At 45.9% G+C, this 23113-nt stretch overlaps 2 protein-coding genes across 4 annotated transcripts in view; one reads left to right on the top strand and one right to left on the bottom strand.

The window, feature by feature from the left end:
* Dock1 (dedicator of cytokinesis 1) overlaps nucleotides 1–23113 on the bottom strand; it is a 508411-nt gene that overhangs the window by 236735 nt on the left and 248563 nt on the right. The gene's annotated exons all lie outside the window — the stretch shown is intronic.
* Insyn2a (inhibitory synaptic factor 2A) overlaps nucleotides 1–23113 on the top strand; it is a 56573-nt gene that overhangs the window by 7735 nt on the left and 25725 nt on the right. For 2 of the 3 annotated variants that reach the window (XM_051145485.1, XM_051145483.1), the window contains exon 1: nucleotides 10468–11802. In XM_051145485.1, the coding sequence (XP_051001442.1) occupies nucleotides 10592–11802 (1211 nt within the window). In that variant the 5' untranslated portion in view covers nucleotides 10468–10591. Of the gene's footprint in view, nucleotides 1–10467; nucleotides 11803–23113 lie in introns of those variants that run through there. The other variant, XM_051145484.1, reaches the window with a different exon arrangement.

The raw sequence follows: 23113 nt of genomic DNA, 5'->3' as shown, positions 1-23113 counted from the left end.
TGCCTTTCTATCTATATGTTTGCTATCTGTACGTGTGTCTTAGTAGATCATGGCAGATTGGAGTTTGCTAAAGACCGAGGGTACTTACTGAGCAAAACTTTATATCCACCAGTCACTTTTGGGGTATGGAAAATGAATGTGATTCCATCCAGACCTTGATGTGCACTGGGTACCAAGGTCCGCTGTTGTGCATTGGACCTTACAAATGTTTGCCCCTCAAAGGCCAAGGGTGCCTCCTCTATAGCAGGCTAGAAGGCTGGGGCTATGAAAGATGTGCTCTGAAATTTGTATATGACACATAGACACTAAGATCAAATTATTCATTTATTTGGCAACTACTACCTCCTATTCTTAAGAAGACAGTTAAAAATCATCAGGAAAAGAAAATCTACTGCTAGTAGATTAAAATGGCTGCAAGGAGTATGATATCAAGTCCCTGCTAGGCTTCACAATTAAACACAAAACTTGCCCCATTCGTAGGCCATTTCCTTATTCTCGTGAGTATACATGCCATCTCTTTCTCTTGCATCAGCAGAAGGGGAAAAAAAATGTTGCATAACTCCAGGAAGTGGTTTCTTCAAACTTAATGAAAACTTGTCCTTTGTCTTATTCCTACCCAAGGTTTATTACAGCCAAGATCTCCCAGGAATGCAGACAGAATCCTTGGAACTCACCAATATCGCACACTCATTCAGAGGCTCCTTGACCAGATCGTGGGAAGGGCCTCTGCTCCAAGGATAATGTATATTTATATTCGTATCAGTCAGCAAGTACTGAAGGATGGGTGGGCACAGGGCAGGGATGTTGCCTAGTAGGACCTTGTCCAGCCACTTGTATATAGGAGAGAACACGTAAGGCTGCCTCCTGTGTGTTTCCAAGTGTGGTTGTTCACATCTCCAAGACGACACATTCAGTACCTTGTCCCTAGTAACTTTCGGAAGGGTCCATTGACCATGACTCTACCTGTTGGATGCCACATTGCTGAGGACTATGTTTCATTGTTTTACATGTACCCAGAACCCAGTAGGGTGCTTGGTTATCTTGGGCATACAGGGGACTGGAATCAGAAGAAGCAAAGTTAGGTCTATTCTACCTACAAGCAGTGATCCATGAGTGGAGGATGAGGCATAGGCCTGGAAAAATGAGCCAAGGGAAGAAAAGAGGTGCCAGTAGGGATGACACAGTGTACTGTAGACATGGTGTAGGAATGTTAAAACTTCAGAGTAGGGGATTCTTAAGTAGGGATGGGAAGTCAGAGGAATAGGGTAGGAAAGGGTAAAGAGAGCTTTAAAGAAAACAAGACTTGCTGCTGTACTGGGCTCTTCTAAGAGGGGAGGCAGGCAGCCTCCACAGACAGGGATGGGGAGTAAGAGTAGAAGGCAGGCTCTGGGAAAAGGTCAAAGACTAAGATCAGGAGAGGAACAGTATGGAAAGGAAGTCAATAACAGAGAAAAAAAAAAAAAAAGCAAAGAAACATAGAAGTTAGTGGGAGGTTATTTTTGCATGTGCAGGATTGAACTAGAGAAGCGATCAAACTATTAGCAGCAAGGTTTGCTGGAAAGATAGTACAGTAATACAAATAGGGGTTACTGCTTTGGACCCCTGCAAGCTAGATCCAGAGGCTGCCTTTGTCCAAGCTCAGCTGAGGCAAGCACAGCCGCTGTGTTTCTAGGTTGAAGATGGACTACAACAACCACCTCTCAAGAAGCACCACAAGCCCTGCTCCGCACTGCAGGGACATTGCTAAGGCCCATGCACAGCTGGGACATCCCTTCAAAGTGGAAGACGAGCATGAGAGGGCTGCCTCCTGTCTCCTGTTGTAAAGTAGCTGCTAATTTTTTGATGTGAATAAAAAAAGACAAGTTAACAGTCACCATTGCTGGTCAAGAAAGAAAATGAAGAATCAACTGACCTGTTTAGAAGAGAGAAAATAATGCCAGGAGTCATGACAGATGGGGTTTATTTGAATGAAAAAAATTATGACAACTATTAGTGGCCCAGTATATAACATGCAAGCAGCTTTTTTTTTTTTTTAATTCTCTCTTCTCCATTACTAGGTCTCTCTCTCCATATCCCAAGCAATTAACTGTACACACTTTCTCTGCTTAAATTAAGATTCGGTGTGTGTGTGTTTGTGTGTGTGTGTGTGTGTGTGTGTGTGTGTGTGTGTGTGTTTAGATATAGGCAAGCATGCAAATGTGTGCATGTCAAGACAAGAGGTCACCCTCAGGAGCCATCCACTTGGTTTTTTGAGATGTGGTCTCTCTCTGGCCTGAAGCTCATCTGTTAGGATAGGCAGCCCCAGTGGCCTTCTTGTCTCCACTTCCCACAAACCACTCCAGACTTTTTACATTTGATGTAAGGATCAAACCCAGGCCCTTGAAAGCACTTTACCAACTGAGCCATCTCCCCAGCCCCTAAGTCTTGTTTAAACTGACAAAACAATCTTGAGGGCATCAAGCAATTTCTGAGGTTTCCTGCACATGCCATCGGATTCAGTGGAAGGAAGAGGGGCTCCCCTGTTTTATACTGTGAATTAATTACTTCAAAGCAAAGCACCCTCTAACATTTGTAGCCTACAAGTCAGAAGGCCTTCAGAATTCAAAGCAGAATATCTTTTCCACATTAGGCCTTGGTCAACTGAAAGTATTAGGGCTGGCCAGGTCACAGGCGCTACTAGCTCTGTACTAGCCAGGGAACCGTCCACACACATTCCTGGGGCAGGACATTTTCTCTACGTTAGCAATCAGCTTATAAATAGAAGCCGATTATAAGAAGCACTCATGGCTCTTTCTTCTTGGCTTAGTGGCAGCTGCAGTGAACCCAGACCTATTCAACATCCTGGCCAAAGGAAGGAGAATACAGAGGTGGGGCTCCTTTTGAGGCTAAGAGATAGAGGCCTGCCTAGACTTGCCAGAAAGGCAGACTGTACGTTCAGTTCTAAATGACTTCTCTTTGCACGTGGTGGCTATGCCCACATAGAAATCCTGCCCTGGATGCCTCAGTATAGTGTCCTGAGATGAGAGTGGAATGTAGCAGGCAGGGTTCTGCTCACAAAAGGCACTTTGGTGGAAAGGAAGGAAACGTTAGTATTCTAGTTTGAAGTTCAGATTAAGTCATGAGTTAAAATGCGTTGTGCAATGGAAGGTGCTTTGGTGGACAGAGTGTTTGCAGCCCAAGCACCACGGAGGACCTGAGTTTTGATGCCCTGCACCTGAGACTTTTGTTTTGGTTTTCAAGCTGCCAGGTGTGACAGTGCATGTCTGTAAATCCAGCCCTGAGTCAGGTGAGATAGGCAGATCTGGGTTTCACTGGCTAGCCAATCCAGGCTCAGTGAGAGACCCTGTCCACTAACACATAAGTTAGAAGAAAAACTTAGGGAACATCCAAACATCAACCTTCTGCCTGCAAACAGGTACACACACACACACACACACACACACACACACACACACACACACACACACACACACACACACACACAGAGTTTGATTCAGTATAATTAAGGCAACTGACTCTCCAAGTCCATCCCATCGCATGTGCACCTAGTTTTATGTGAGTAAGAACTCCATGAGATCTAAGAAAGAAGGGCCACCTCTTTAGCGTCATACCTGCTTGTACAAACTCCGACCTCTGAGAACTCCAGGAGGCAATCTTATGAGTTCTCTATTGCCTGGAACCTACACAGGGAAAGTAGGGTGCCTGCTCTAGCAGTGAAGTGTGCCATGAGCCACATTGAGAACCACTGTCCAATATCTCCACTTCTCTGGGTCTGCCGTGCCCACTGGGGAGGTACAAGGACAGGAAGATGGGTGCCTTCCTACAGCTGAGTGAATGTGGGGCTGCAGAATTGGAACCTGGGCCACCTAACTCTTTGGCCACTATTGGTTGCCAAGCTGGTTGTTGCAAATGTCATGGTGGGGGTGGGGTGGGGTATTGTTTGTCGATGAACGTAACATCTCATTTGATGGAGGCAGGGTTCCCAGCTGAATTTTCACAAAATTCTGCTAATTCCTTTCTACTAACATAGATTAGGCTTGGATAGTGGGTAAGCAAAGGTTAATGTTTTTGATGGAACTTAAGTAAAAGAGAAGTCTATTTCCTTGAAGAGGGCCATTTTCTGGTTTTTTAAAGCAGGGATCCTCAGCCTTCCTACTGCTGCAACCCTTTATATATTTGCTGTTACTTTATAACTCTAGTTTTCCTACTGTTATGACTCATAATGTAAATAGCTGTGTTTTCTGATGGTCTTAGCAGACTCCTGTGAAAGGGTCATTCCACCCACAAAGGGGTTATGCCCCACAAGTTGAGAACCACAGTTCTAAAGGCTCCACACACCAAACGAAAGTATCCATGCCTGGATGAGGTCCATAGCTCATGCCTTTCTGCCCACTCATTGTGAACAGGACAGTGTACACAAATGACAGCAGTGGCTTATATGGTTGGCATGACTTTTCCAGGGTTTTCTCTTGGTGAGATACGTATTCCAACAATACAGATGAGAAAAAAACCAGAGCCCCAGTTGTGACAGGTTTTCTTCTGCCTCAAAGCTACCTTTTAGCTCAAAAAGCATCCCTTTTCCCAATGTCAGACTATAAAGCCCTCATTTCCTAATGGACTAGGTTTAACGTTCAATATTCTACTCAGTAAGAGAGGTAGGGAATGCAGTTCAATTGGTATGTGGCTTGCCTTGTATGCCCAACACTCTGGGTTCAATTCCCACTCTATTGTTACTAGGCATAATGGTATGTGTGTGTATGTGTATATATGCATGTATGTATAATCCCGGCAATAGGGGAGGGGATTCAAGGTCATCCTGGACTACATAAAGCAAGTTCAAGGCTAGCATAGGGAGGGAGGGAGGGACAAAGGGAGGGAGAGACAGGCAGGGACAGGGAGAGAGAGGGAGAAGGGGAAGGGGGCAGAGAGAGAGAGAGAGAGAGAGAGACAGACAGACAGACAGACAGACAGAACGAACAGAGGCTGATATCCTCCCACAAGCCTCTCTTACTATCCACCCTGGAAAGGCCTCTGAATCTACTTAGACCCACCCCTTTCCAGTTAAATCTGTGGCCTCTGAAGCAGGTATGAATGTCTGGGAAAAGAGAGTTAAATTAGACTGTGGAGCTGAGACACGGGGCGGCATCTATGCAGCTATCACTGCCTCAAGGCAAGAGGGCTTGAGGACTGTAAAGCAGGTTTCCACATTAAAGCTTTCTCTGCAAACAAGCATCCCCAGAGTGAGGGAGAGCCTACCTCTCTTCCCCAATGGGAAGCTCCACGTTAAAGAACAGCTTATCCACTTCCCTTTTACCCCCACTCTGAGGAGCCTAATACACAGGCCTTCGCATAGCATATGGAATACAATGTTGACCCAATTAATCTTGAACTGCAGCCAGCATCCCTGGCTCCAAGGTGCCTCGACTGTGGGAGAGCCGTTGGGAAGCCAGCAACTTCATGCAGCCCCTCGCCACACTTCTGGGATGGCTTCCTCGCTTTTAGGCTATGTTCAGTGATGGGAGACCCCAAGGACAGGTAGCTTCTTTATAGTCCCTCCTGTCAGAGGACCACTCAAGGGATCATATTACAGAGGCACACATGAATCCTGGGAAGTGTGAGATATTTTACAATGGCAGAAGTCTTTCCCATCAGCTGAGGAAACCCCAGACTTCCTGGAGGCTCTAGTCACAGAGAACAGGGCAAATTGATTTGATTATAAATTCAAACCAGTGGCAATTTTCTTCCTCATAGTAAGTTGTCTGGAATACTGACACGGTCTGTTAATTCTCCCAACCTACATGAGTATATCTATACTTATGTGGAAGGTATACAGTGGTTTATACAACAACAAGAAGGTGCGTATGCACGCGTACACACACACACACACACACACACACACACACACACACACCCCTTTAAAATTCAGCACTTTCTCAACTTGACCAAAGAAGGCCTTTGGGGACTGCTGGTACCCCAACTGATCATACTGGGACTTTCCCTGAGAGTGTTCACAAGTGCAAAAGCTTGCTGAAGGGCTGCTTAACTGCTTAACTTGAAAAGTACCTGTGTCCGTCTCCACCATCACCCTCAAGTAAAAAAACATGGTTAAGGCACTCTCCCTAAAGACAATGTTTTAATATAATGGAGACCACTTTGGTTCCTTCTTTTTTCCCCCAGCTAAACCTGGTAGGTCATTTTCTTTCACTTAACATTAGCTCATGTTTGTGGAGATACTAAACCGTTTTTCTAATTATTGTTTTAATGGTCACAGCATACACCATCATTTGCTTGAATGTTTACCTATTGTTACACTGTTAGTACTTTCCATTTCCTCACCTTGTCAAGTTGAACTGAACATTTTTTTAAAATCTATGTTATTAATTTAAAACAGTACAGAGATGACACAGCATCGCTAATCTAAAGCTACAGGGTTTATATATTTACAACTCACATTTGATTATGAAATTTAATTCAAGAGAGTAATTAAGACATTTATATTCTACACAGCTCCACGAAACCTAGATCTCCCCGAGCCAGGGAGGCCCAACCATGACTTGCCACTTTCCAAAGCATTTCCCCATAAAATCTAATATAGGTTATGGACTCCTGCCACTCTGCAGATAAGAGATTCACCCAAGGGACCAACACCTTTAGCTGTGTGTGGTAACCTAACCAAGGAAACCATGTTATAAATGCTATTCAAGTCTCACAGTCACTTCAAACTACAGGGCAACCCTTAGTTTATACATCAAGGACTGGCATGTTAGGTTCCAGGACCACTGGAGGTATCCCATAACCCATGCCTGATACATATTAGATGGCCAGGAGACTGACTCAGATGCCTAACACTTTTATTGTTGTTTTTTGTTAAGGGCCTTACTAAGTATCACTGGCTAGCCCAGAACTTGTTATGTAGACCAGGCTAGCCTCAAACTTGTGATGGTCCTCCTATCCCTGGCTCCTGTGTCCTGGAATTGCAGGGACACACTACCATGCCTGGCTTTTTGAAGTCCAACATGGGCCACGCCTAGTGACAGATTCCCCCCCCCCCCTGCTTAGGCTAGTTCTTTAGCGAATGTTATTTAAAAGAACTCAGGGTGCAGCCCACCAGCTGTGTCCTTCAGAGTCTCAATATATAATATGAGGATAGCAATGGAGTCTCCCTAGGAGGCGAGGGTATCCTATGGGTCAAGTGAGAAGATGGCAGTGAACCACCGGGGCACAGGCTGGTACTTGTTAGTACACAGAAGTGTAGCATAGGGTGTAGACTCTAAGAGATGGCTCAGCAGTTAAGCTCAGGTACTCAGTTCTCAGCATCCATAACAGGCAGCTCCCAAAGGCCTGGAACTCCTGCTCCAGGGAGTTCCAATGCCTCCAGCATTTTGGAGCATCTCCACTCACATACGCATACATGTAATTAAAAAAAAAACAAAAAACAAAAGACAAAATAAATCTTCAAACCTGCCCAGTAAGTTCAAGGTCCTAGGGTTAACATCAGGACTGCCTCCCGAAAGGAAAGGACTTGTTCATTATTTACCATAATTTTCTCTAACAGAGGGGCTGTGTTTTACATACTTAGCAACTCTGGAAAGCATAAAGAGCTGAGAGTTTTGGCTTTTTACTGTTTTGCTTTTACCACCAGCAAATTAATTCCTCTGATTTGTTTTATGAGTTGGATGGTCGGGTCTAGCACCCAGCAAACCAGCGGACTGATGTAAGAAAATTATTTCAGTGCAGTTCCTGGCAAATCCTGATGATGAATAGCGAGGCAGGACAAACTTACTCAGACACACATTTTTCAGGACTGGCAAGGAAAAGGCGGAAAAATTACTAGCAAATTGCTTTTTTTTGTAAAAATGCTCTCTCTTTCAAATTTTCCCGAGTGTGAAGGCCTCCCTCAGAGTGATAGCACAATATTTTCTGACACACCTACATGGCCAAGCAGCCAAAGGACAGGCACAGATAATGATGGGGGTTTAGGATTTAATTTTCTTATTATGTCCCCCGTTTCCAATTCTCTTCCCCCACACCAACTTCTTTTGAGTATAAGACTTTTACTTATTAGGGAAAAAAAAGTGTCCCTGAAAGATAGCTATTATCTGTGCTGGCAGGCTTGGCCTGACCCACCTTCCAGGCATAATCCCTTCCTTCAATGTATGAGCCTTGATATTAGTGTATCATATCTCTGGACCATTCTATTCCTATTCCCTCCTCTCTAAAACTGTCCCAGAGGTTGAGTTTTGAATTACAGAGGTCTGTAGCTATCCCTAGCACCTACCTGAGATCCTTGATTCTGAGGGCATGACTCTGGGACAATGGCATAGAAGCCTTGGGCATTCTTGGTTGGAAAGGCTAATGTAGGGTTGTCATGGTGGTAATGCTCCCTTGGTGACATTGCTAGTTGTCACACTTGGCAGGACGACATGCTTCTTTTCTCTGGTTGGGAAAAGCCAGGCCTGTTACTGGGTGCGGCTGCTGAGCATTGGGCACCGTGAGCCCTTCCAGCGTTACCGGGTCATCTGCCTAAATCACCCATAGAATAGCCTAGTAACCCTGGGCTAAATTGAACCAAAGGCTGCAGAGATGATTTTAGAGCACCCCCAGACATAACTACCCATTAGTTCTCAGCATTATCAGGAAGAATAGGGAACTGGATTTGCCTCTTAGTCTTTCATGCTGTGAACCCCACTGATTGCTGGTAAAGTTGCAAAGGCCATTGCAGCAGAAAAGGCACAGGTCAGGTGATACCCCTAAGTGAAGCGCCTGGAATTCCTCTCTTCCTCTTCTTCAGCAAGCCACTGTGCCTACTGGCCTTCAGTACTGACTAAGGGTTAAGGGCAGGAGAGGCGCTGGACCTGTACGTTGGACATCTAGGTCTGTTGCAAACAGCGTGAACTCAGGATTTGGTGGGTCAGCGCCTTCCTGGGCTTCTCACCCAGGAAGTTAAACAACTGACATAGCATATGCCCATGACATGGGAATGTTGACACTTGCCACATATTCCTGACTCTGCAGATACCTCCATTGCCATGGAGTACTTAAGGGAGTCTCCTCCAGGTCTCTGGCGATGGTCTTACCTACACTGCCACCACTCACCAGCACAAACCCTGCAAACCCTCTGCTGAGGACAGAGCTTGAGTTCTGTTGACTCTGGACTTGATAAACAGCTTTTTACTGTCCTTGGCTCATCTCTGTGACTTCTCATCCCTGAACACTCAGGCTGTAACACCAGAGCCTTCTGGAAACTCACATCCAACAAGCTGGCCACTTCAGTCTGGAAGGTCAGGACTCCAGCGAAGGCTAGTTCACAAACAGCATGTTTTAGCTCTGTCTTCTGCTTTTGTTTTTGTTTTGCCAACCCCAAAACTGGGCCCAGGCCCTGGGACATACTAAGAAAATGCTCTACCACAGAGCTTTATCTCAGACGTATTTTGACTATTTTGAGAAAAGGGCTTATTAATCCATCCTGGTATGCCTCAAACTCACTCTGTAGCAGAAGCAGGCCTTGAACTTGTGATCTTCCTGCCTCAGCTTCCTATGGAGCTGTGATCAGAAGTTTGCACCCTCAGGCCCAGCCTCACTGTATCTTATTTCAAGTGCAGCCCCTTAAAGTTCTTGGGCTTGCACTAAGCAGCTGTGAATCTGCTTATCCAATAAAGGGAAGGCACTTACCCTCCTGGTATTCCCCAGAGAATCATTGGCCACCTGCATCTCTTTAGCTGCATTTAATAGCTCAGCCCAAGATGAATCTGCATGATTAACAAAAAGCCTCCTGATTTTATTTTCTTTCAGCATTTAAATGCTAGAACAACTACCATTGTTTTCATTTCTTTTCCAGAGGTTGTGATCAAAACACAAAATTTGATTCTAGAATGAATAATTTATTTTTTATTTTTTGAGTAGTTTCCAAATCCCATTCGCCATGGAATCGCAGAAAGGAGATGGCATTGCTGTTTTTGTAGATAAAGGGAAACCCACGGAGTGTTCATGACCGATATTTCTAAGAGCCACACACCCCACCAAGACATATCCCCAGTGTTATTCCCGTGGAGGAGTATGACGGCTGGCTCTCCACAGGGTCCAGATTGACCGACCCCAGTTCCTGCCTGCAAGGCTGTCCCTCCTCCTATGTTTGTCTACTCAGGACCTAAAAATCTTCAGTAAGTCTTTAAAACCGTTGGGTTCCAATAATAGATTAATCACGTCATCTTAAAAAAAAAAAAAAAAAAAAAAGCAAAAATCCTAAACTAAGTAAGCTACATTTCGTAAGCCATCTGCCTAAGGAGTGGAGACACACACGTGAAAAGATAATTTGCAAATCTTACGAGGCAGCGTCGTTGGGCTGCTTGATGAACGTAGTAAAGCAGGTTTGTCTAATGGGGAAACAAGCAATACTATCAAACGAAAACCGAATGTATCCCACATGGAAAAGTAAGCAGGCTTTAATATTGAGAAGCGTTTCGTGCTGTGCCTGCCAGCAGCTCCCAGCCTGTCTGATTTTCCTTAACATAAAGGCCGACCTCACCTGTTTAAAAATAATTAGGAAGCCGGCAGCTGTAATTTGGCTGGAAGTCCATTCGGCCTCGTTTGCATGTGTGCTTCTGCCCCACTGATGCCTCTGTTGCTGTCTCTGCATGCAGGCACCATGGTCAGCAAGGACTCTGGCAGATGCATACTCACGACACCAGAGCAGGAAGTGGAGCCAGCGGCCTGCCTGGCCCTGGAGATGAGATATGCCCTGGACCCCAACCGGCAGATCAAAAAGCGCAACAAAGCCCTGCAGGTGCGCTTTAAGGATATCTGCGAGGCCCAGAATGAGCAGAGGGACACGCAGCTGCCTTCAGGACCTCTGGGGGAGAAACGGGAGGCCAAGGCTGTGTCCTGTAGGTCGGCATACCGTAAGTACATGACAGTGCCCGCACGCCGATCCATTCCCAATGTCACCAAGAGCACCGGAGTGCAGACCTCACCGGACCTTCGCAAGTGTTACCAGACATTCCCGATGGACCGCAAGAAAGGCAGTCTCAAGGGTCTGCCTGCAGCAGATGCCTTCAAAAGTCAGAACAACGGGTTTCTAGCCGACTCAAAAGAGAAGAGTGAGGCAGGACCCATGGAGGACCCACGGCCTTGCAGTGCAGGAAGGATTCACAAGACCACAGCGTTAGTTTTCCATTCCAACGAGCATGTGAATGCGCTGGACCAGGCTTCTGGGGTCAACTGTGCAGAGCTCTGCAAGACTTCAGATGTGCTTCGCTACCCTGAAGCTCTATTGCAGAACTCTCGACCTCCGTCTGAAGAGCCCATCGTCCAACTGCAGGGGAGATCTAAACCTGACAGGGGTACCCAGGACTCAGAGGAGCCTACTCCACTCACCCATGGAAGAGTGTTTAAAACAGAGGTCGCCACTGTGTATCCTCCTGCCATCAGTACCAGGCACCCTGAGCCTGGCTTATCAAACTCTGCCGCTGCCAGCCAATGGTCTCTCTGCCCTGCAGATGAGGAGCAGAGGAGGGCTGCCCACTTCAATGGGCTGCAGGCATCCAGCGGCTCTGCTCCAGCCTGCTCACCCCCGGTGCAGTGCTTGTCCCCAGAATGTAGCGAACAGCCCCTGCAGACCCAGCCTAGCCCCACAGCTGGGGTGGGGGATGAAGAGCGCCAACAAATCGTGCCTCACACAGAGGTGGTGGACCTCAAGGCCCAGCTGCAGGTGATGGAGAACTTGATCAGCTCCAGTCAAGAGACCATCAAAGTGCTGCTGGGAGTCATTCAGGAGCTGGAGAAAGGAGAGGCCCATCGGGAAGGGTATGTATGCTGGCTGTCTTACTCCCTGCAGGCTCACCACTTGCAGGCCCACCAGCAGCCCCACTGTCCCCTTCCCTAAGGAGTCTAACGCCAGTGCTTCTGTGTCTGCACTGCAGTCTGAAGAACTAGTGAGTTACAAGGGTCACGGGTGTGTTGAAGGCCAAGCTTCCGGGCACACTCGGCTCTGACATTCATTTGTTGGTGAGTGTTTACCCATCTGGCCTTAGGTTTCAAGCTCTCTCTGTCTACGAAGAGAGCTGATGGGTCTTCCTTGTGATCTAATCAGGTGAATGTTTCTGATCTTGATGAATTGTAATACATGTGCCAGTTCAAACTATCTGAATAAGAGGTCACTTGACTCTTAGGAATCCCATTATCATTATAGAAGAGTGGGACAGACAAATAAAATGGCATTAGGAAAAGTAAATGCTAGTGAGTGGTAAACGGTGCCAGTGGAATGGGCATCCTGGCTCATGTAAGGTTTTGTATATAGTCTTTGACTTTTCCTGGAGCACACACAGGCAGTGTCCCTCTTCAGACAAGGCCTATCTGTAGGTGTGATTAGGAGCTAGACACCTGCACCCATGACTTGTGCTGGGTGTCCACTTGGACACAGTCCAACATCAACAGGGGCTTGCTGGACTTGACCAGTTGCTGATCGTCCAAGTTAGAAGACAAATCTCCCCTAGCCTTCAACTATAGGCAAGGCTGTCAGGGCTGGTTCTGTGTATATTCACACAGTGCCCATGGCTTAACGGCCTTGGTCTGATCTGCTCTGCCCATGCCTTCTGTTTTCCAACCCTTTGAAACTGCCTCATCACTCCACCTTGAGTTGTGGAGGTTGGATGTGAGTCTGTGCTTTCCTGTCTATGTGACTGGTCCCCTTTACTCTGTGGGTGAAGTGAGCTGGCAGCAGTGTGACAAAGGAAAGCCAGGTAATACATTTTCACTGCAGCACAACACCCTGGACTCAAAGCTCCTGTAGAGGATTGTTATGGTTGAATAAGACAGTTTGCTTTTCCCAAGCTGTGGAGACAAAACAAGTCTCTGCCTTCCAAGGCAAGAGGTGAATCCAAGGCAGCGGTTTCAATAGCAAGGCGCCTGGTGCTTGCCCTACCTTTGACTTTGGCTGTTCCAACGTCCGACTGACACAGTAAGATTCCAGTTACTATGAAGCAAAAAGAATGTGTAGCCTAATGTAATCTGATGGGACACTAGTTGTCAACCTAATACCATTGGGGTTGCAAAGCTTGTTCTATAGTGAGATAACGTCTCCATTCTCATCCATTTTGCTCATTTGTTCTTGAATCTGTACACATCCAAAAAGGTCACACACTGGGGGAGAGGGACTTAGGCATTAGCAAAAAACTGAGATGGTCAAACAGGATCAGCTCCTGGAGACAGCAGCAATGAAAGGATGTCAGCAAGACCAGGTGGAAAACAAACCTTCTCAAATGGTGTGAAGCCAGGTGTGTATACTATGGTAGTGTGCATACCCACTGGGAGTCACCCTTGAACAGAAACATCTAAGAGCACCCTAGGGAAGGAGAGCTATGCCTATAGCTAGCCACTTCTTATGTTATTAAAACAACCATGGAGCTTTGTTTCAGTGGGGTCTTCTAGTTTCCCAGAGACTCTCGGTGGCCAGCCAAGTGGGTTCAGGCCTAGTAACATATGTCTGGATGGGAGCTCTGGCTCTGGTGACTTGGGCAAGGCCGGTAACACTCTGTACCTCATCTCCCCACCTATAAATTGGGGTCTGCGCTCACCCTGCAATGGAGAGTGAGAGTTACACAGGTTTCAGTTGTGTTTCCCAGTGACAGATGCTGATCTGGATAATGTCTGCCAGCGTCTAAGTGTTGGTCTCACTGATTAATGGTTTTGGTTAGGAGAAAGAGTCTGCGGAACACTTAGGGTCCTGTGTCTGAGTCCAATGTAATGCATGTGACCCCATATGCTTTGGCATAATGAATGCTGCTCAATCCTGCCCTGGAAACCCTGGGGATTCTTTGCTGACTACAGTGGCTGCTAGCCACCTGGGCCTAATGAAACTCATAAACTCAAGTTAGTTGCAGTTGGTTACCCGTGGCCATTCATTCCCCAGTCACACTGGCCAGGATTTAAGAGCTTGATAGCGTCAAACAGAAGACAGAGAACAGGTCTCCTGTCTCACACACACACACACACACACACACACACACACACACACACACACACACACACACACACACACGAAAGGCTTTCTACCCCAGTACCTCAAAGTTTGTACAATGCTCTAGCTGTTTTGGGACTTGGCATCTTAAATCAAGGCCAAGAACTGTGGTCCTCTCCCTCACCTTTAAGACAAACCTTGGCTTAGGTCATTGTCTATACAGGACAAGCTCAGGATCTCAAGTCAGGTCCACAATGTGGTAGCCTCTCATATCAAATTCTAGAACATTTATTTCCCATCCACCCCATCCAGGAAAGCCTCTGGATGAATGTTAACAGGGATTCCAGTAGCCTCAATGCTCAAGGCTACTTTGATGGTGGTTCTTCCTTTTCCAAGACCAAGATCATTTGACTAATGATCAAGTTTCCCACTTCCCATGTTCTTGTGTAAATATCCCAGAGGGCAGCAGCCTTTAGGGGACAATGTGAGGCTGGGGTTCCGAGTAGTCCCTAGAAGGTGGAGAGCCAGCTATAGCCAGTTCCACACTGCGCCACCTATTATGGAGAAAGGAAGTAAGCTGCCCATTTCCCTGGGATAAATGCTGCATTGTCAGGCAATTACGTCAGCTCCCAAATCCTGAAAATAGAATTTTCTGCTCCTCTGATCACCCAAGCCAACCCCAGAATGGTGGCCTTGTGGTCCTGAGGGAAGGAGAAAGAAGTTCTCAGGACTTCTGTACTCGAAGGAGGCTGGGGATGCTTGTTCTGGTTGTATCCCAAGTTACAATGACAGGAAATACATTCTGCTTTATGCTGATTAATTTTTAATACGTTAAAACTGCATTTTAAGTTATTTTTCCTGTGCATGTGTTAGGGGGTTGGGGGGGGGGCACAAAAGGACCACTTGCAGCAATCGGTTCTCTCTTCCCACCACATGGGTCATGGGAATGGAACTTAAGACTTGGTGGCAGGTGCCGTTGCCCACTGAGTCATCTTTGCCACTCACATATGTATCGTTATATATTCACTTTCCGTGAAATGACAAAGAATTGAAGAACCCATTAGGCTAAAATATCCAAAGTTGTCCTTAGGAAATAGTCTCAAGCCTACGGGTTACTGGCTGTGTGATGCCTATGAAGCAGTAGGCTAATGTCAAAGCTCCTACTTGCCTGTCATGCCCAGCAAAGCAGAGTGGCTCTGGATAAGAAGCCACTAGTATTAAGAAGGATTTCCTAATGAAGTGGGCCCATTGGGGCCATGACTACATCCATGTGACATATCATACCCCCATGTTTCCATAATGCTCTTGGAGCTAGAACAGAGCCCTTGGGGGGCCACAGGCCTTCTCTTTTGTTAACGTCTGGGCAGTGTGAGGGGAAAGCGGTGATCTTTGTGTTTGACCAGGTGCCTCTACATGTCTTTCACAGTACTTAGTGTGTAATATCCTTGATAGGGCTTTTCATCATCAAGGATGTGAGGGCAAGCTCTTCCCAACAGCCATGTGTGCATCACCAGATACCTGCTTTCAGTCCCTTCTGAGTTGGTCTTCCTAAGAGACTCTTGCATTACTCTCATTTGCTCGTACACATGTCTGAAAGGCTTATGCAGAAAAAGTTCTCATCATAGGCAACTGAGCTTCAGTTGGGTCTTAGTCAAGTAGAAGTGGCAAAGGCTTAAGTAAGGGTTCTAGGAAGCCCCTGCCTATAAGAGCACACTGTGGGTACAGGATGAAAGGGTAGGCTCTATGGACAGCATTAGAGAGGATGCCTTCTGTAAGGAAGTGGTTGTACAAAAAATTTCCTCACAATTATGCTTTTTAGTCCTCTGTAAAAACATTTGGGCAATTCACACAAATCACTCAGCTTTATGCAGTGCAGGCGGCATTTGCTCATCTGGCTGGCATGAATGCCAAGAATTACCCTGCCTATCTGAGTGGTCTCAGTACTATTCTGGTCGCTTCTCAGGAAGTGCTAGATCACACAGGCTACCTGCATGACTGATGTATTTTTTTTAAAGGCTGAGAACGGGGCAAGCAGGCTATGGAATTTAAAACCAGGCTAGTTCTTGCAACAATGGGAATTCTCTGTAGCCACCATGGGCTTTCCGAGCTGAAGAGTCACTGACCAGCTACCTGGAGGGCCTCACTGCTCAGAGCACTGCAGCCTGAGCTGCACCCTGTGGGGAGATAGCTCCTCTTGCCTCTAAGTTCACCCATCCCAGACCCTAGAGCAGTGGGTCCCAAACTTCCTAATGCTGCAACACTTTGATATAGTTTCTCAGGTTGTGGTTATGCACGCATGCGCGCGCAACCATAAAATTATTATGTTTTTGTTATTTTATAACTGTAACTTTAAAACTGATATGAGTCATAATGTAAATGTCTGATATGCGGCCCATACATGGGAATGCCTCCAAGATCAGGGGAGCATCAACATGTTTGGGAGACAGGAATAAAAAACAGTTAACATACCCCATACAGTGGCCTGCAGTATTCATGTGTCCCAAAAATCCACTTATTATGCTAATCAACATTTTTTTTAATGGAAATAGCCACTAAGTAAGAAAGAGGCCTGTTCAGATAAATCAGTGAGAAGTGAAGACTAAGGTCCTTGGACCTCAGAATCCCTTCCGATGAGGCAGAACCGGCGAGCACTGGGATGGGGAGGGCACAGATTATCAGCTTTGGGATCTGTATCCAGATGATGCTCATGCTTATCTTTATCCTAAAAGCAGCCACAAGCAATCCAAATATGAACAGTCACGGTTGTGTTGCAACAAACATTTACACAGGCAGAGAGAGTTAGACCAGAGGCCACAGTGTTGACTATTGGGTGGTTAAGTGTTGGCACTACAACAGCTCAGCTGAAATCTACACTAAAATTGGGGCATGGATAGTTCCTGTTGTGACTGCCAGACAGGAAGAAATGTAACACTTTCACACATCCAGAGGGCTTCCGCTCAGCATAGTCTCGGTGGTGGACGCTGAGTTAGGCACTGAGCAGATGGGATTCAGGCCCAGGTTTGAGGAATACACTATTAACTAACGATCAGCTCATTTGTGTGTATGCTTTAGTCTGTCTGTCTTCAGGATACATGACCCCTATGCCATGCCCTGACTTTGAAACTGTGTGTGTGTGTGTGTGTGTGTGTGTGTAATATAAAATTATAAACTGTATGCCAGCATCCTTTGTAGATATGAGAAAGGTGTCCCACCTTCATGGGAGTAAAAGGCCTTTGGTTTCATTGATTGACATGTTGATGTCAGATGGGCAGAACTGGTGCATGGGCTCTTTCTCATGTCCTCATACTGACAGAACACTCACAGAACCTGTGAGGAGATGAGAGACCTCTTGAAGTTTTCTCTAAATACTCAGGCCCAAATGGAAGAAATGCTGTGTCACAATAACAGAAAAAGACAGAAAGGGGCCAGTTTACTCATTTAGGTTTGAGGGTCAGCATGGGCTCTGTACACCCTTGTGGCAGCTGTCGCAGAGACCTGGGGAGTCATAAAGCCTTTCCTTCACATCTAAGTTCATGGCCCCCAGATTTCCCCTTCTGGAGCCAAGGCAAAGCTGGGTCCAGTCAGGTGATCCCATCCCATCCCAGCTGTACACTGTCTATAGAAAGATACGGCGTTCCTGTCAGAACCAAACTACTGCATTAAGATCATAGCTGGGAAAGGTCCCGAGCAGAAGGGAGAGGGTGGAAGAGACAGCATTCAACAGTGGCCCCCAGCAACCATGACCTAAGAGCATTCTGCAACCCTTAAAGGAGTCTTCCTTAGCTCTGGAAAGATGTACCCCAGGCAAGCAGGATAGTGTGGGCAGTGAGAGAAGGCTGTGCTAAGTGCCAAATCAGAGGCAGAAAGGCCCTTAATTCTGCCAAATGCTCTCCTGTCCCTTCAGGTACTCTGTTCGCAGGGGATGAAAATGTCAGCATTCTGTTTTCTACCGTTCTTGATGAATCTGTCTCGGTGGCTCTCTCCACAGTTATTGTAACTCAAATCATTTTAAAGCAGTACAGCCAGCTGAGGGAGGTCAGCCTCCACTGCACTTCTCTCTCTCTCTCTCTCTCTCTCTCTCTCTTCCCTCCCTCCCCCCTCTCTCCCCCTCACTTTCCCTTCCCCTCCCTCCCTCCCTCTCAGAAAATGGGCTTCAGCTGGACAGGAAAGCAGACTGGCCAGGGCTTCTGCAGTCATCAGGTCCTGAGCAGAGAAATTCACACTGGCATGGCCTCCCCTAGCTACTTCCACAGAGTCACCATCCAACCTGCTGAGCCCCTGACTCTTCCCTTGTAACTGAAACCTCTAAATGCCTTGCAGCCTTCATGCATACCTGCCTGCCTAGGGGATCTGGGGAATGAATGACACTTGGAAGACAGGTGTGGTGGCACACACCTATAATCTCAGCCCTTGGGAGGCTGAGGTAGGAGGATGGTGAGTTCAAGGCCAGTCTAGGCTACAAGGCAAGACTGTTTCTGAAACACAGACCCCACTTGCCTCTAGATTAATTTTCTCTGTCAAACAGCCTTGCAAGAGCAAGCCACCATGAGGTCAAGCCACGCAGGCGAGAGCATGGGAAGTGTCTCCTCTGGCTTGGTTACATGGGTTAGATTATTCTGGAGGATAAAGAGGGGCTGAGATCCAGATCAGATCCAGAGCACTGTGCGTTGAAGTTTGCTTTCAAGAGAAACACTGCACTCACCAAGTCATGGAGAGTTGAGATGGGAGTCAGGGAATTTGGACTCTTTTCCAGATTGCCTAGCTTTGGCTTTCTGGTATACATATTTCTTTCTGGAAGAAGGCTCCTTTCTGCACTAAGAGCACTTTCTTCAGAAATATCAGGAAGTAGCACAACTTCTGCATCCATCTTAAAATACTCATATAATTTACTGAGGAAAAGCCCTGTCCATTGATCTACCAACAAGAGAAGAATCCCATCCTAATCCCCTTCCCTTTCCTCCTCTTGGCCTGATGCTGAGGTGAAGGTGGCAGTCTACTAGGAGACTTTAGGAAAACTTTTTTTTTTCCCTATTACCACACACAGCTTTTATAGATTTGTGATAAAACAGTCACGTCCCATAGTCAAGTGTATTTCTTGTTTCTGTGGCTTGTGAAGTGAAAGTGCGTGTCACAGCCCTCCTAGGCACAAGGTCAGGCAAGGCTTCCTTAATGCTTATGTTTAGATAGCTTTGTAAACACTGGTCTGAATTTCTTGGAAATGATAAGTCTTTCCCTCAATATAGAAATAAAGCTAAATATATTTGTAAGTGCATAAAACACATTTCTCATTCTTGCTCTGGGCTTCGCGTAGGTATCATATACACCTGAAAATGGAATTTAAATAATCTTCCTGAGCAGAATGCCAAAATAGCTTTCAAATACCTCCTCAGCCTTTCAAGTTGGCCAGTGAATAGGAACCTCACCAGCGAGCCACTAGGCGACTCTGAAACCCCGTTTGCAGATAAAATGAGCAATTCAAGGCATGACATGAACATTTATGAAATTTATGGATTTGTGTTCCAGAATTCAGATTTAAAAAAAAAAAAAGGAAGAAGAAATGTGAGTTCTGGTTTTCAAATACTTTTTCAAACCTCATGCAGTTTCTGCTAAGTGATGAAAAAATGCTCTAACTCAACTTTCCACTGGGTCTGAGGCAGAGTTGCTTGGGAGTGAGAGGCCCCCAGAAGAAGCCCCTCTGAGCTCAGCACACCAAGTGCCCCTACTGGGAGCAGCCTACAATGTGCAGGGCATTCCTGAGCCTTCTCAAAGCACTCTGAGGTAAATGACCTCCATCCATCGGAGAACTGATGCTTGGGTATGCTTCACAGGCTCTCCAAGGTCAAGAGAGAGGGAGAGTTGTGTGAGACTTCACAGTTGCCTGAAAATGGGGATCCGGCAGGCACGTACATGGAAGGAGGAACGAGGGCATGTCTCAGGCCACGTCCTGCTATGACTAAAGGGGCTTCAGAGAGTCTGCTCCTGTTCCCACTCTCCTGGCTCACAGAATTGAAATTCAGCCTCCAGGGAAAGTACACCTCCAGTGCTAGAGGCAGACAGACCACTAGTCCCCAAATAATGTATATTCTTAAGGATTTACCTTAACTAAGAGAAAATCCCTTGGTGTGATCATTGCAAAGAAAAAGACACAAAGCTCACCCTCTGGAGGAAAACACATCTCATCAGATGAGAAGCTCACGGAGGAACTGTGCTACCCAGCACCAGGCTCTTCCTTCCTCAAGCTGATTCAAATTAGAGCAATGTGGGAATAGTAAACCAAAGCAAACTTTTCAGTGCAACATAAAAACAACCAATAGAAGCAGGTAAACAGGGCAGAAGGTTCCAACACAATGTAAAATAAACACCAAATGTATTCCAAAGTCCAGATGTTATGACTTGTCAGGGTGAGAGACCTTGGGGAAAGACGCTGTCAAATGGGCATATATCAACTATAAATGTTTTTTTTTAATGATCATATTTTTTGACACAGGGTCTCATTGTGTAGCTTGGCTGGCCTGGAACTTGCTCCTCTAGGCAAGGCAGACAGAGATCCACCCACCTCTGCCTTCTAAGTGCTGCGATTAAAGCCGTGCACACCACCACTCTAGCTGGAGTAAAAAAAAAAAAAAAATTTAGGTCAGCATCTCATCAGTTATACAACAAACTGTATTCCCAGATGAGTCTCAAAATTGGACCGTAAAGATTTCTACAAATCACCTCACCAAAAATATAAAAATGTGTTAAAGATCTTATTTTTATGTATATGAGTGCTTTGCCTACTTGTCTGCACACCACATGCATGCAGTGTTCGCGGAGCATCCAAGGCCTGCCAAGGCAAGAAGAGTGTCAGATCCTCTGGTACTAGAGTCCCAGTTGTGAGCTGCCCTGTGGACGCTGCCTGGGTCCCCTTCAAGTGCAGGGACTGTAGTCACTGGCCCATCTATACTGTCTCAGGAAGATTTTAATCTTCAGTGAGGAGAGTTCAGATGTGTTTGTTTCTCACAATGCAAGATCAGCTTTGAAAAGGCACATAAGCTTCAAGAAGCCAAAAAAAAAAAAAAAAAAAAAAAGGCTCACTTAAAACCGTTAACTAAGCTAATCTAAATACATCAAAAGAATCTATAAATAAAAGATAAAAGCCCTTGTGGGTATTTGCCATCAAGACCTGCAAATGCACATCCACACTTTCAAACTGAAGCCTCCACACACTGCCGCACGCTTGACTGATAGGACTCAAGCGGAGAGAAATGGAAGCCAGAAGGAAAATCCATCTTAGTACCATAAATGCACATTCTAATTTTTATTCCCTTTGGGTAGCTAGTACCACCAAAAATTCATTTTCATTAATTTTCAATAAACTATAGCTTAAACATTAGCTCTCCTCCCGGAACACAAATTAATCAAGCCCGCCTCTGCTCAGCCCTAAAAAGCCATCTTTCTTCTTATTAATAGATATTTCTAGTGCCTTCTGGGGCAAGTGGCTTGTTTGTGTCATTATTGTCATCATTTTGCGACTGGGTATCTCCTCAATTGCATAAATACATTAAGAAAATGCAAGCATAGGACATTTATAACATAACTTGAAAGTCCACACAGAACTGCCGCAGAATGTCAGGGCCACCACATTTGAGGAGATGCTAAGCCAGTAACTGTTTGTCAGTACTGTCTACAGAAAGCCATGGTGTTCATCAGGGTTTTGCTCAGAAAGGAGGTGTTTTTACCCAGATTGCTTGTGGGCTAAATGAGTGAGCTTTCCCAGGCATGTGAACAGCACAGCTTAAGGTGCAAGGTGCTAAGCCATTTATCTTCATAACTGGATATGAGGAGCGGAGCATGATCAACCTTTATCCCCACTTGTTTGAAAAAAAATTGAAAGGGGGTGATGGCTAATAGTCCTTAGACAGGCATCCCTTCCCCAGCTGGAACATCACCAAATTAGCCAGTCTATTATCCTTTCCAGGAGCAAAAGGGTATTTTGTGCCCGGACCCAGAAAGAATATACATGCATGCATATTCTCCATTTGCTCATGTATCTGCTCATCCAGTCACTGTTCATAATATACTTGGTCATCTGCTATACCACTGACATATACTGCACACTGCCAGTTCACCAGAACCTTGCCTATATCCTGATGTAGGAATACAGAAAAGGCAAACTGGTCACCGGCACTGAGGGAATCCTCCTTGAGCATTGGTGTGGTGGTGGAAGAAGCAGATGTCAGCTTTTTATTTATCAGGAGGAATCATGGGGAAGAGTGGCAGAAGACTGGGTCCTGCCCAACAAAACGGTGTCAGGTGGTCCACAGAAGGAAGTGGCCCTATATCCCTAGCCCACTGTGGAGGGGGTCTATGGAAATTCCCTGGTCACTAAAGCTCTTTGGAGGTGTATGGGGCTGCCTGGAAAGGAGGTGGTTAGCAAGAACCCTGGAAAGAGGGCCCTGGAAGGATGTTGCTTTTCAGTCATGCGAATCTACTTCTAAAACATACAAGCACGTATTTCAACTTGAAAACTGGGCCTTGTAGACTTTAAAGGCCTAAGCAACCAACACCCACCAAAGGCCATGCAGGACATTAAGACACAGCAAGTAACAGGTAGAGTCTGTGCAGGCGAGCATGCTGGGCTCTGGTGCTGCAGACTTCTTAAAGTCAATAATTAGAAATAGCCAAGACTGTCAGGCACCATCCTGGAATTCAGTAAGAAGGTACATGGTTTGCTGGTAGCATGGTGCCTTCAGAGTTATAGTCTTTTTTTTTTTTTTTTTTTTTTTTTTTTTTTTTCCCAAGACAGGGCTTTTCTGTGTAGCCTTGGCTGTCCTGGACTTGCTTTGTAGACCAGGCTGGCCTCAAACTCACAGTGATCTGCTTGCCACTGCTTCCCAAGTGATGAGATTAAAGGCATGTACCACCACACCCAGCTAAGGTTTACAATCTTAATTCCTGGTTTGAAAGAACCTCTGCCCCCCCCCCAGCTTTTTCTTCCTTTTAAGAATTTCAACCTATCATAAGGTTAAAAAGTAAAGTTAAGACCAATAGGATGAAGAGAGACCCAACTCAGCTTCTTAGGGATGTGTCCAAATCAGCACTTCTGTATTATTTATGTTGAAATTCCCAGCCTGGCCCCCAACATCCCAAACTTAAGGAACTGAGCCACAAAATGCTACA

This window comes from Acomys russatus, chromosome 5 (genome assembly GCF_903995435.1).
Source record: "Acomys russatus chromosome 5, mAcoRus1.1, whole genome shotgun sequence".
Classification (NCBI taxonomy): domain Eukaryota; kingdom Metazoa; phylum Chordata; class Mammalia; order Rodentia; family Muridae; genus Acomys; species Acomys russatus.
The sequence above is the reverse complement of the archived record's forward strand: the minus strand, read 5'-3'. Positions and strand labels throughout refer to the sequence as shown.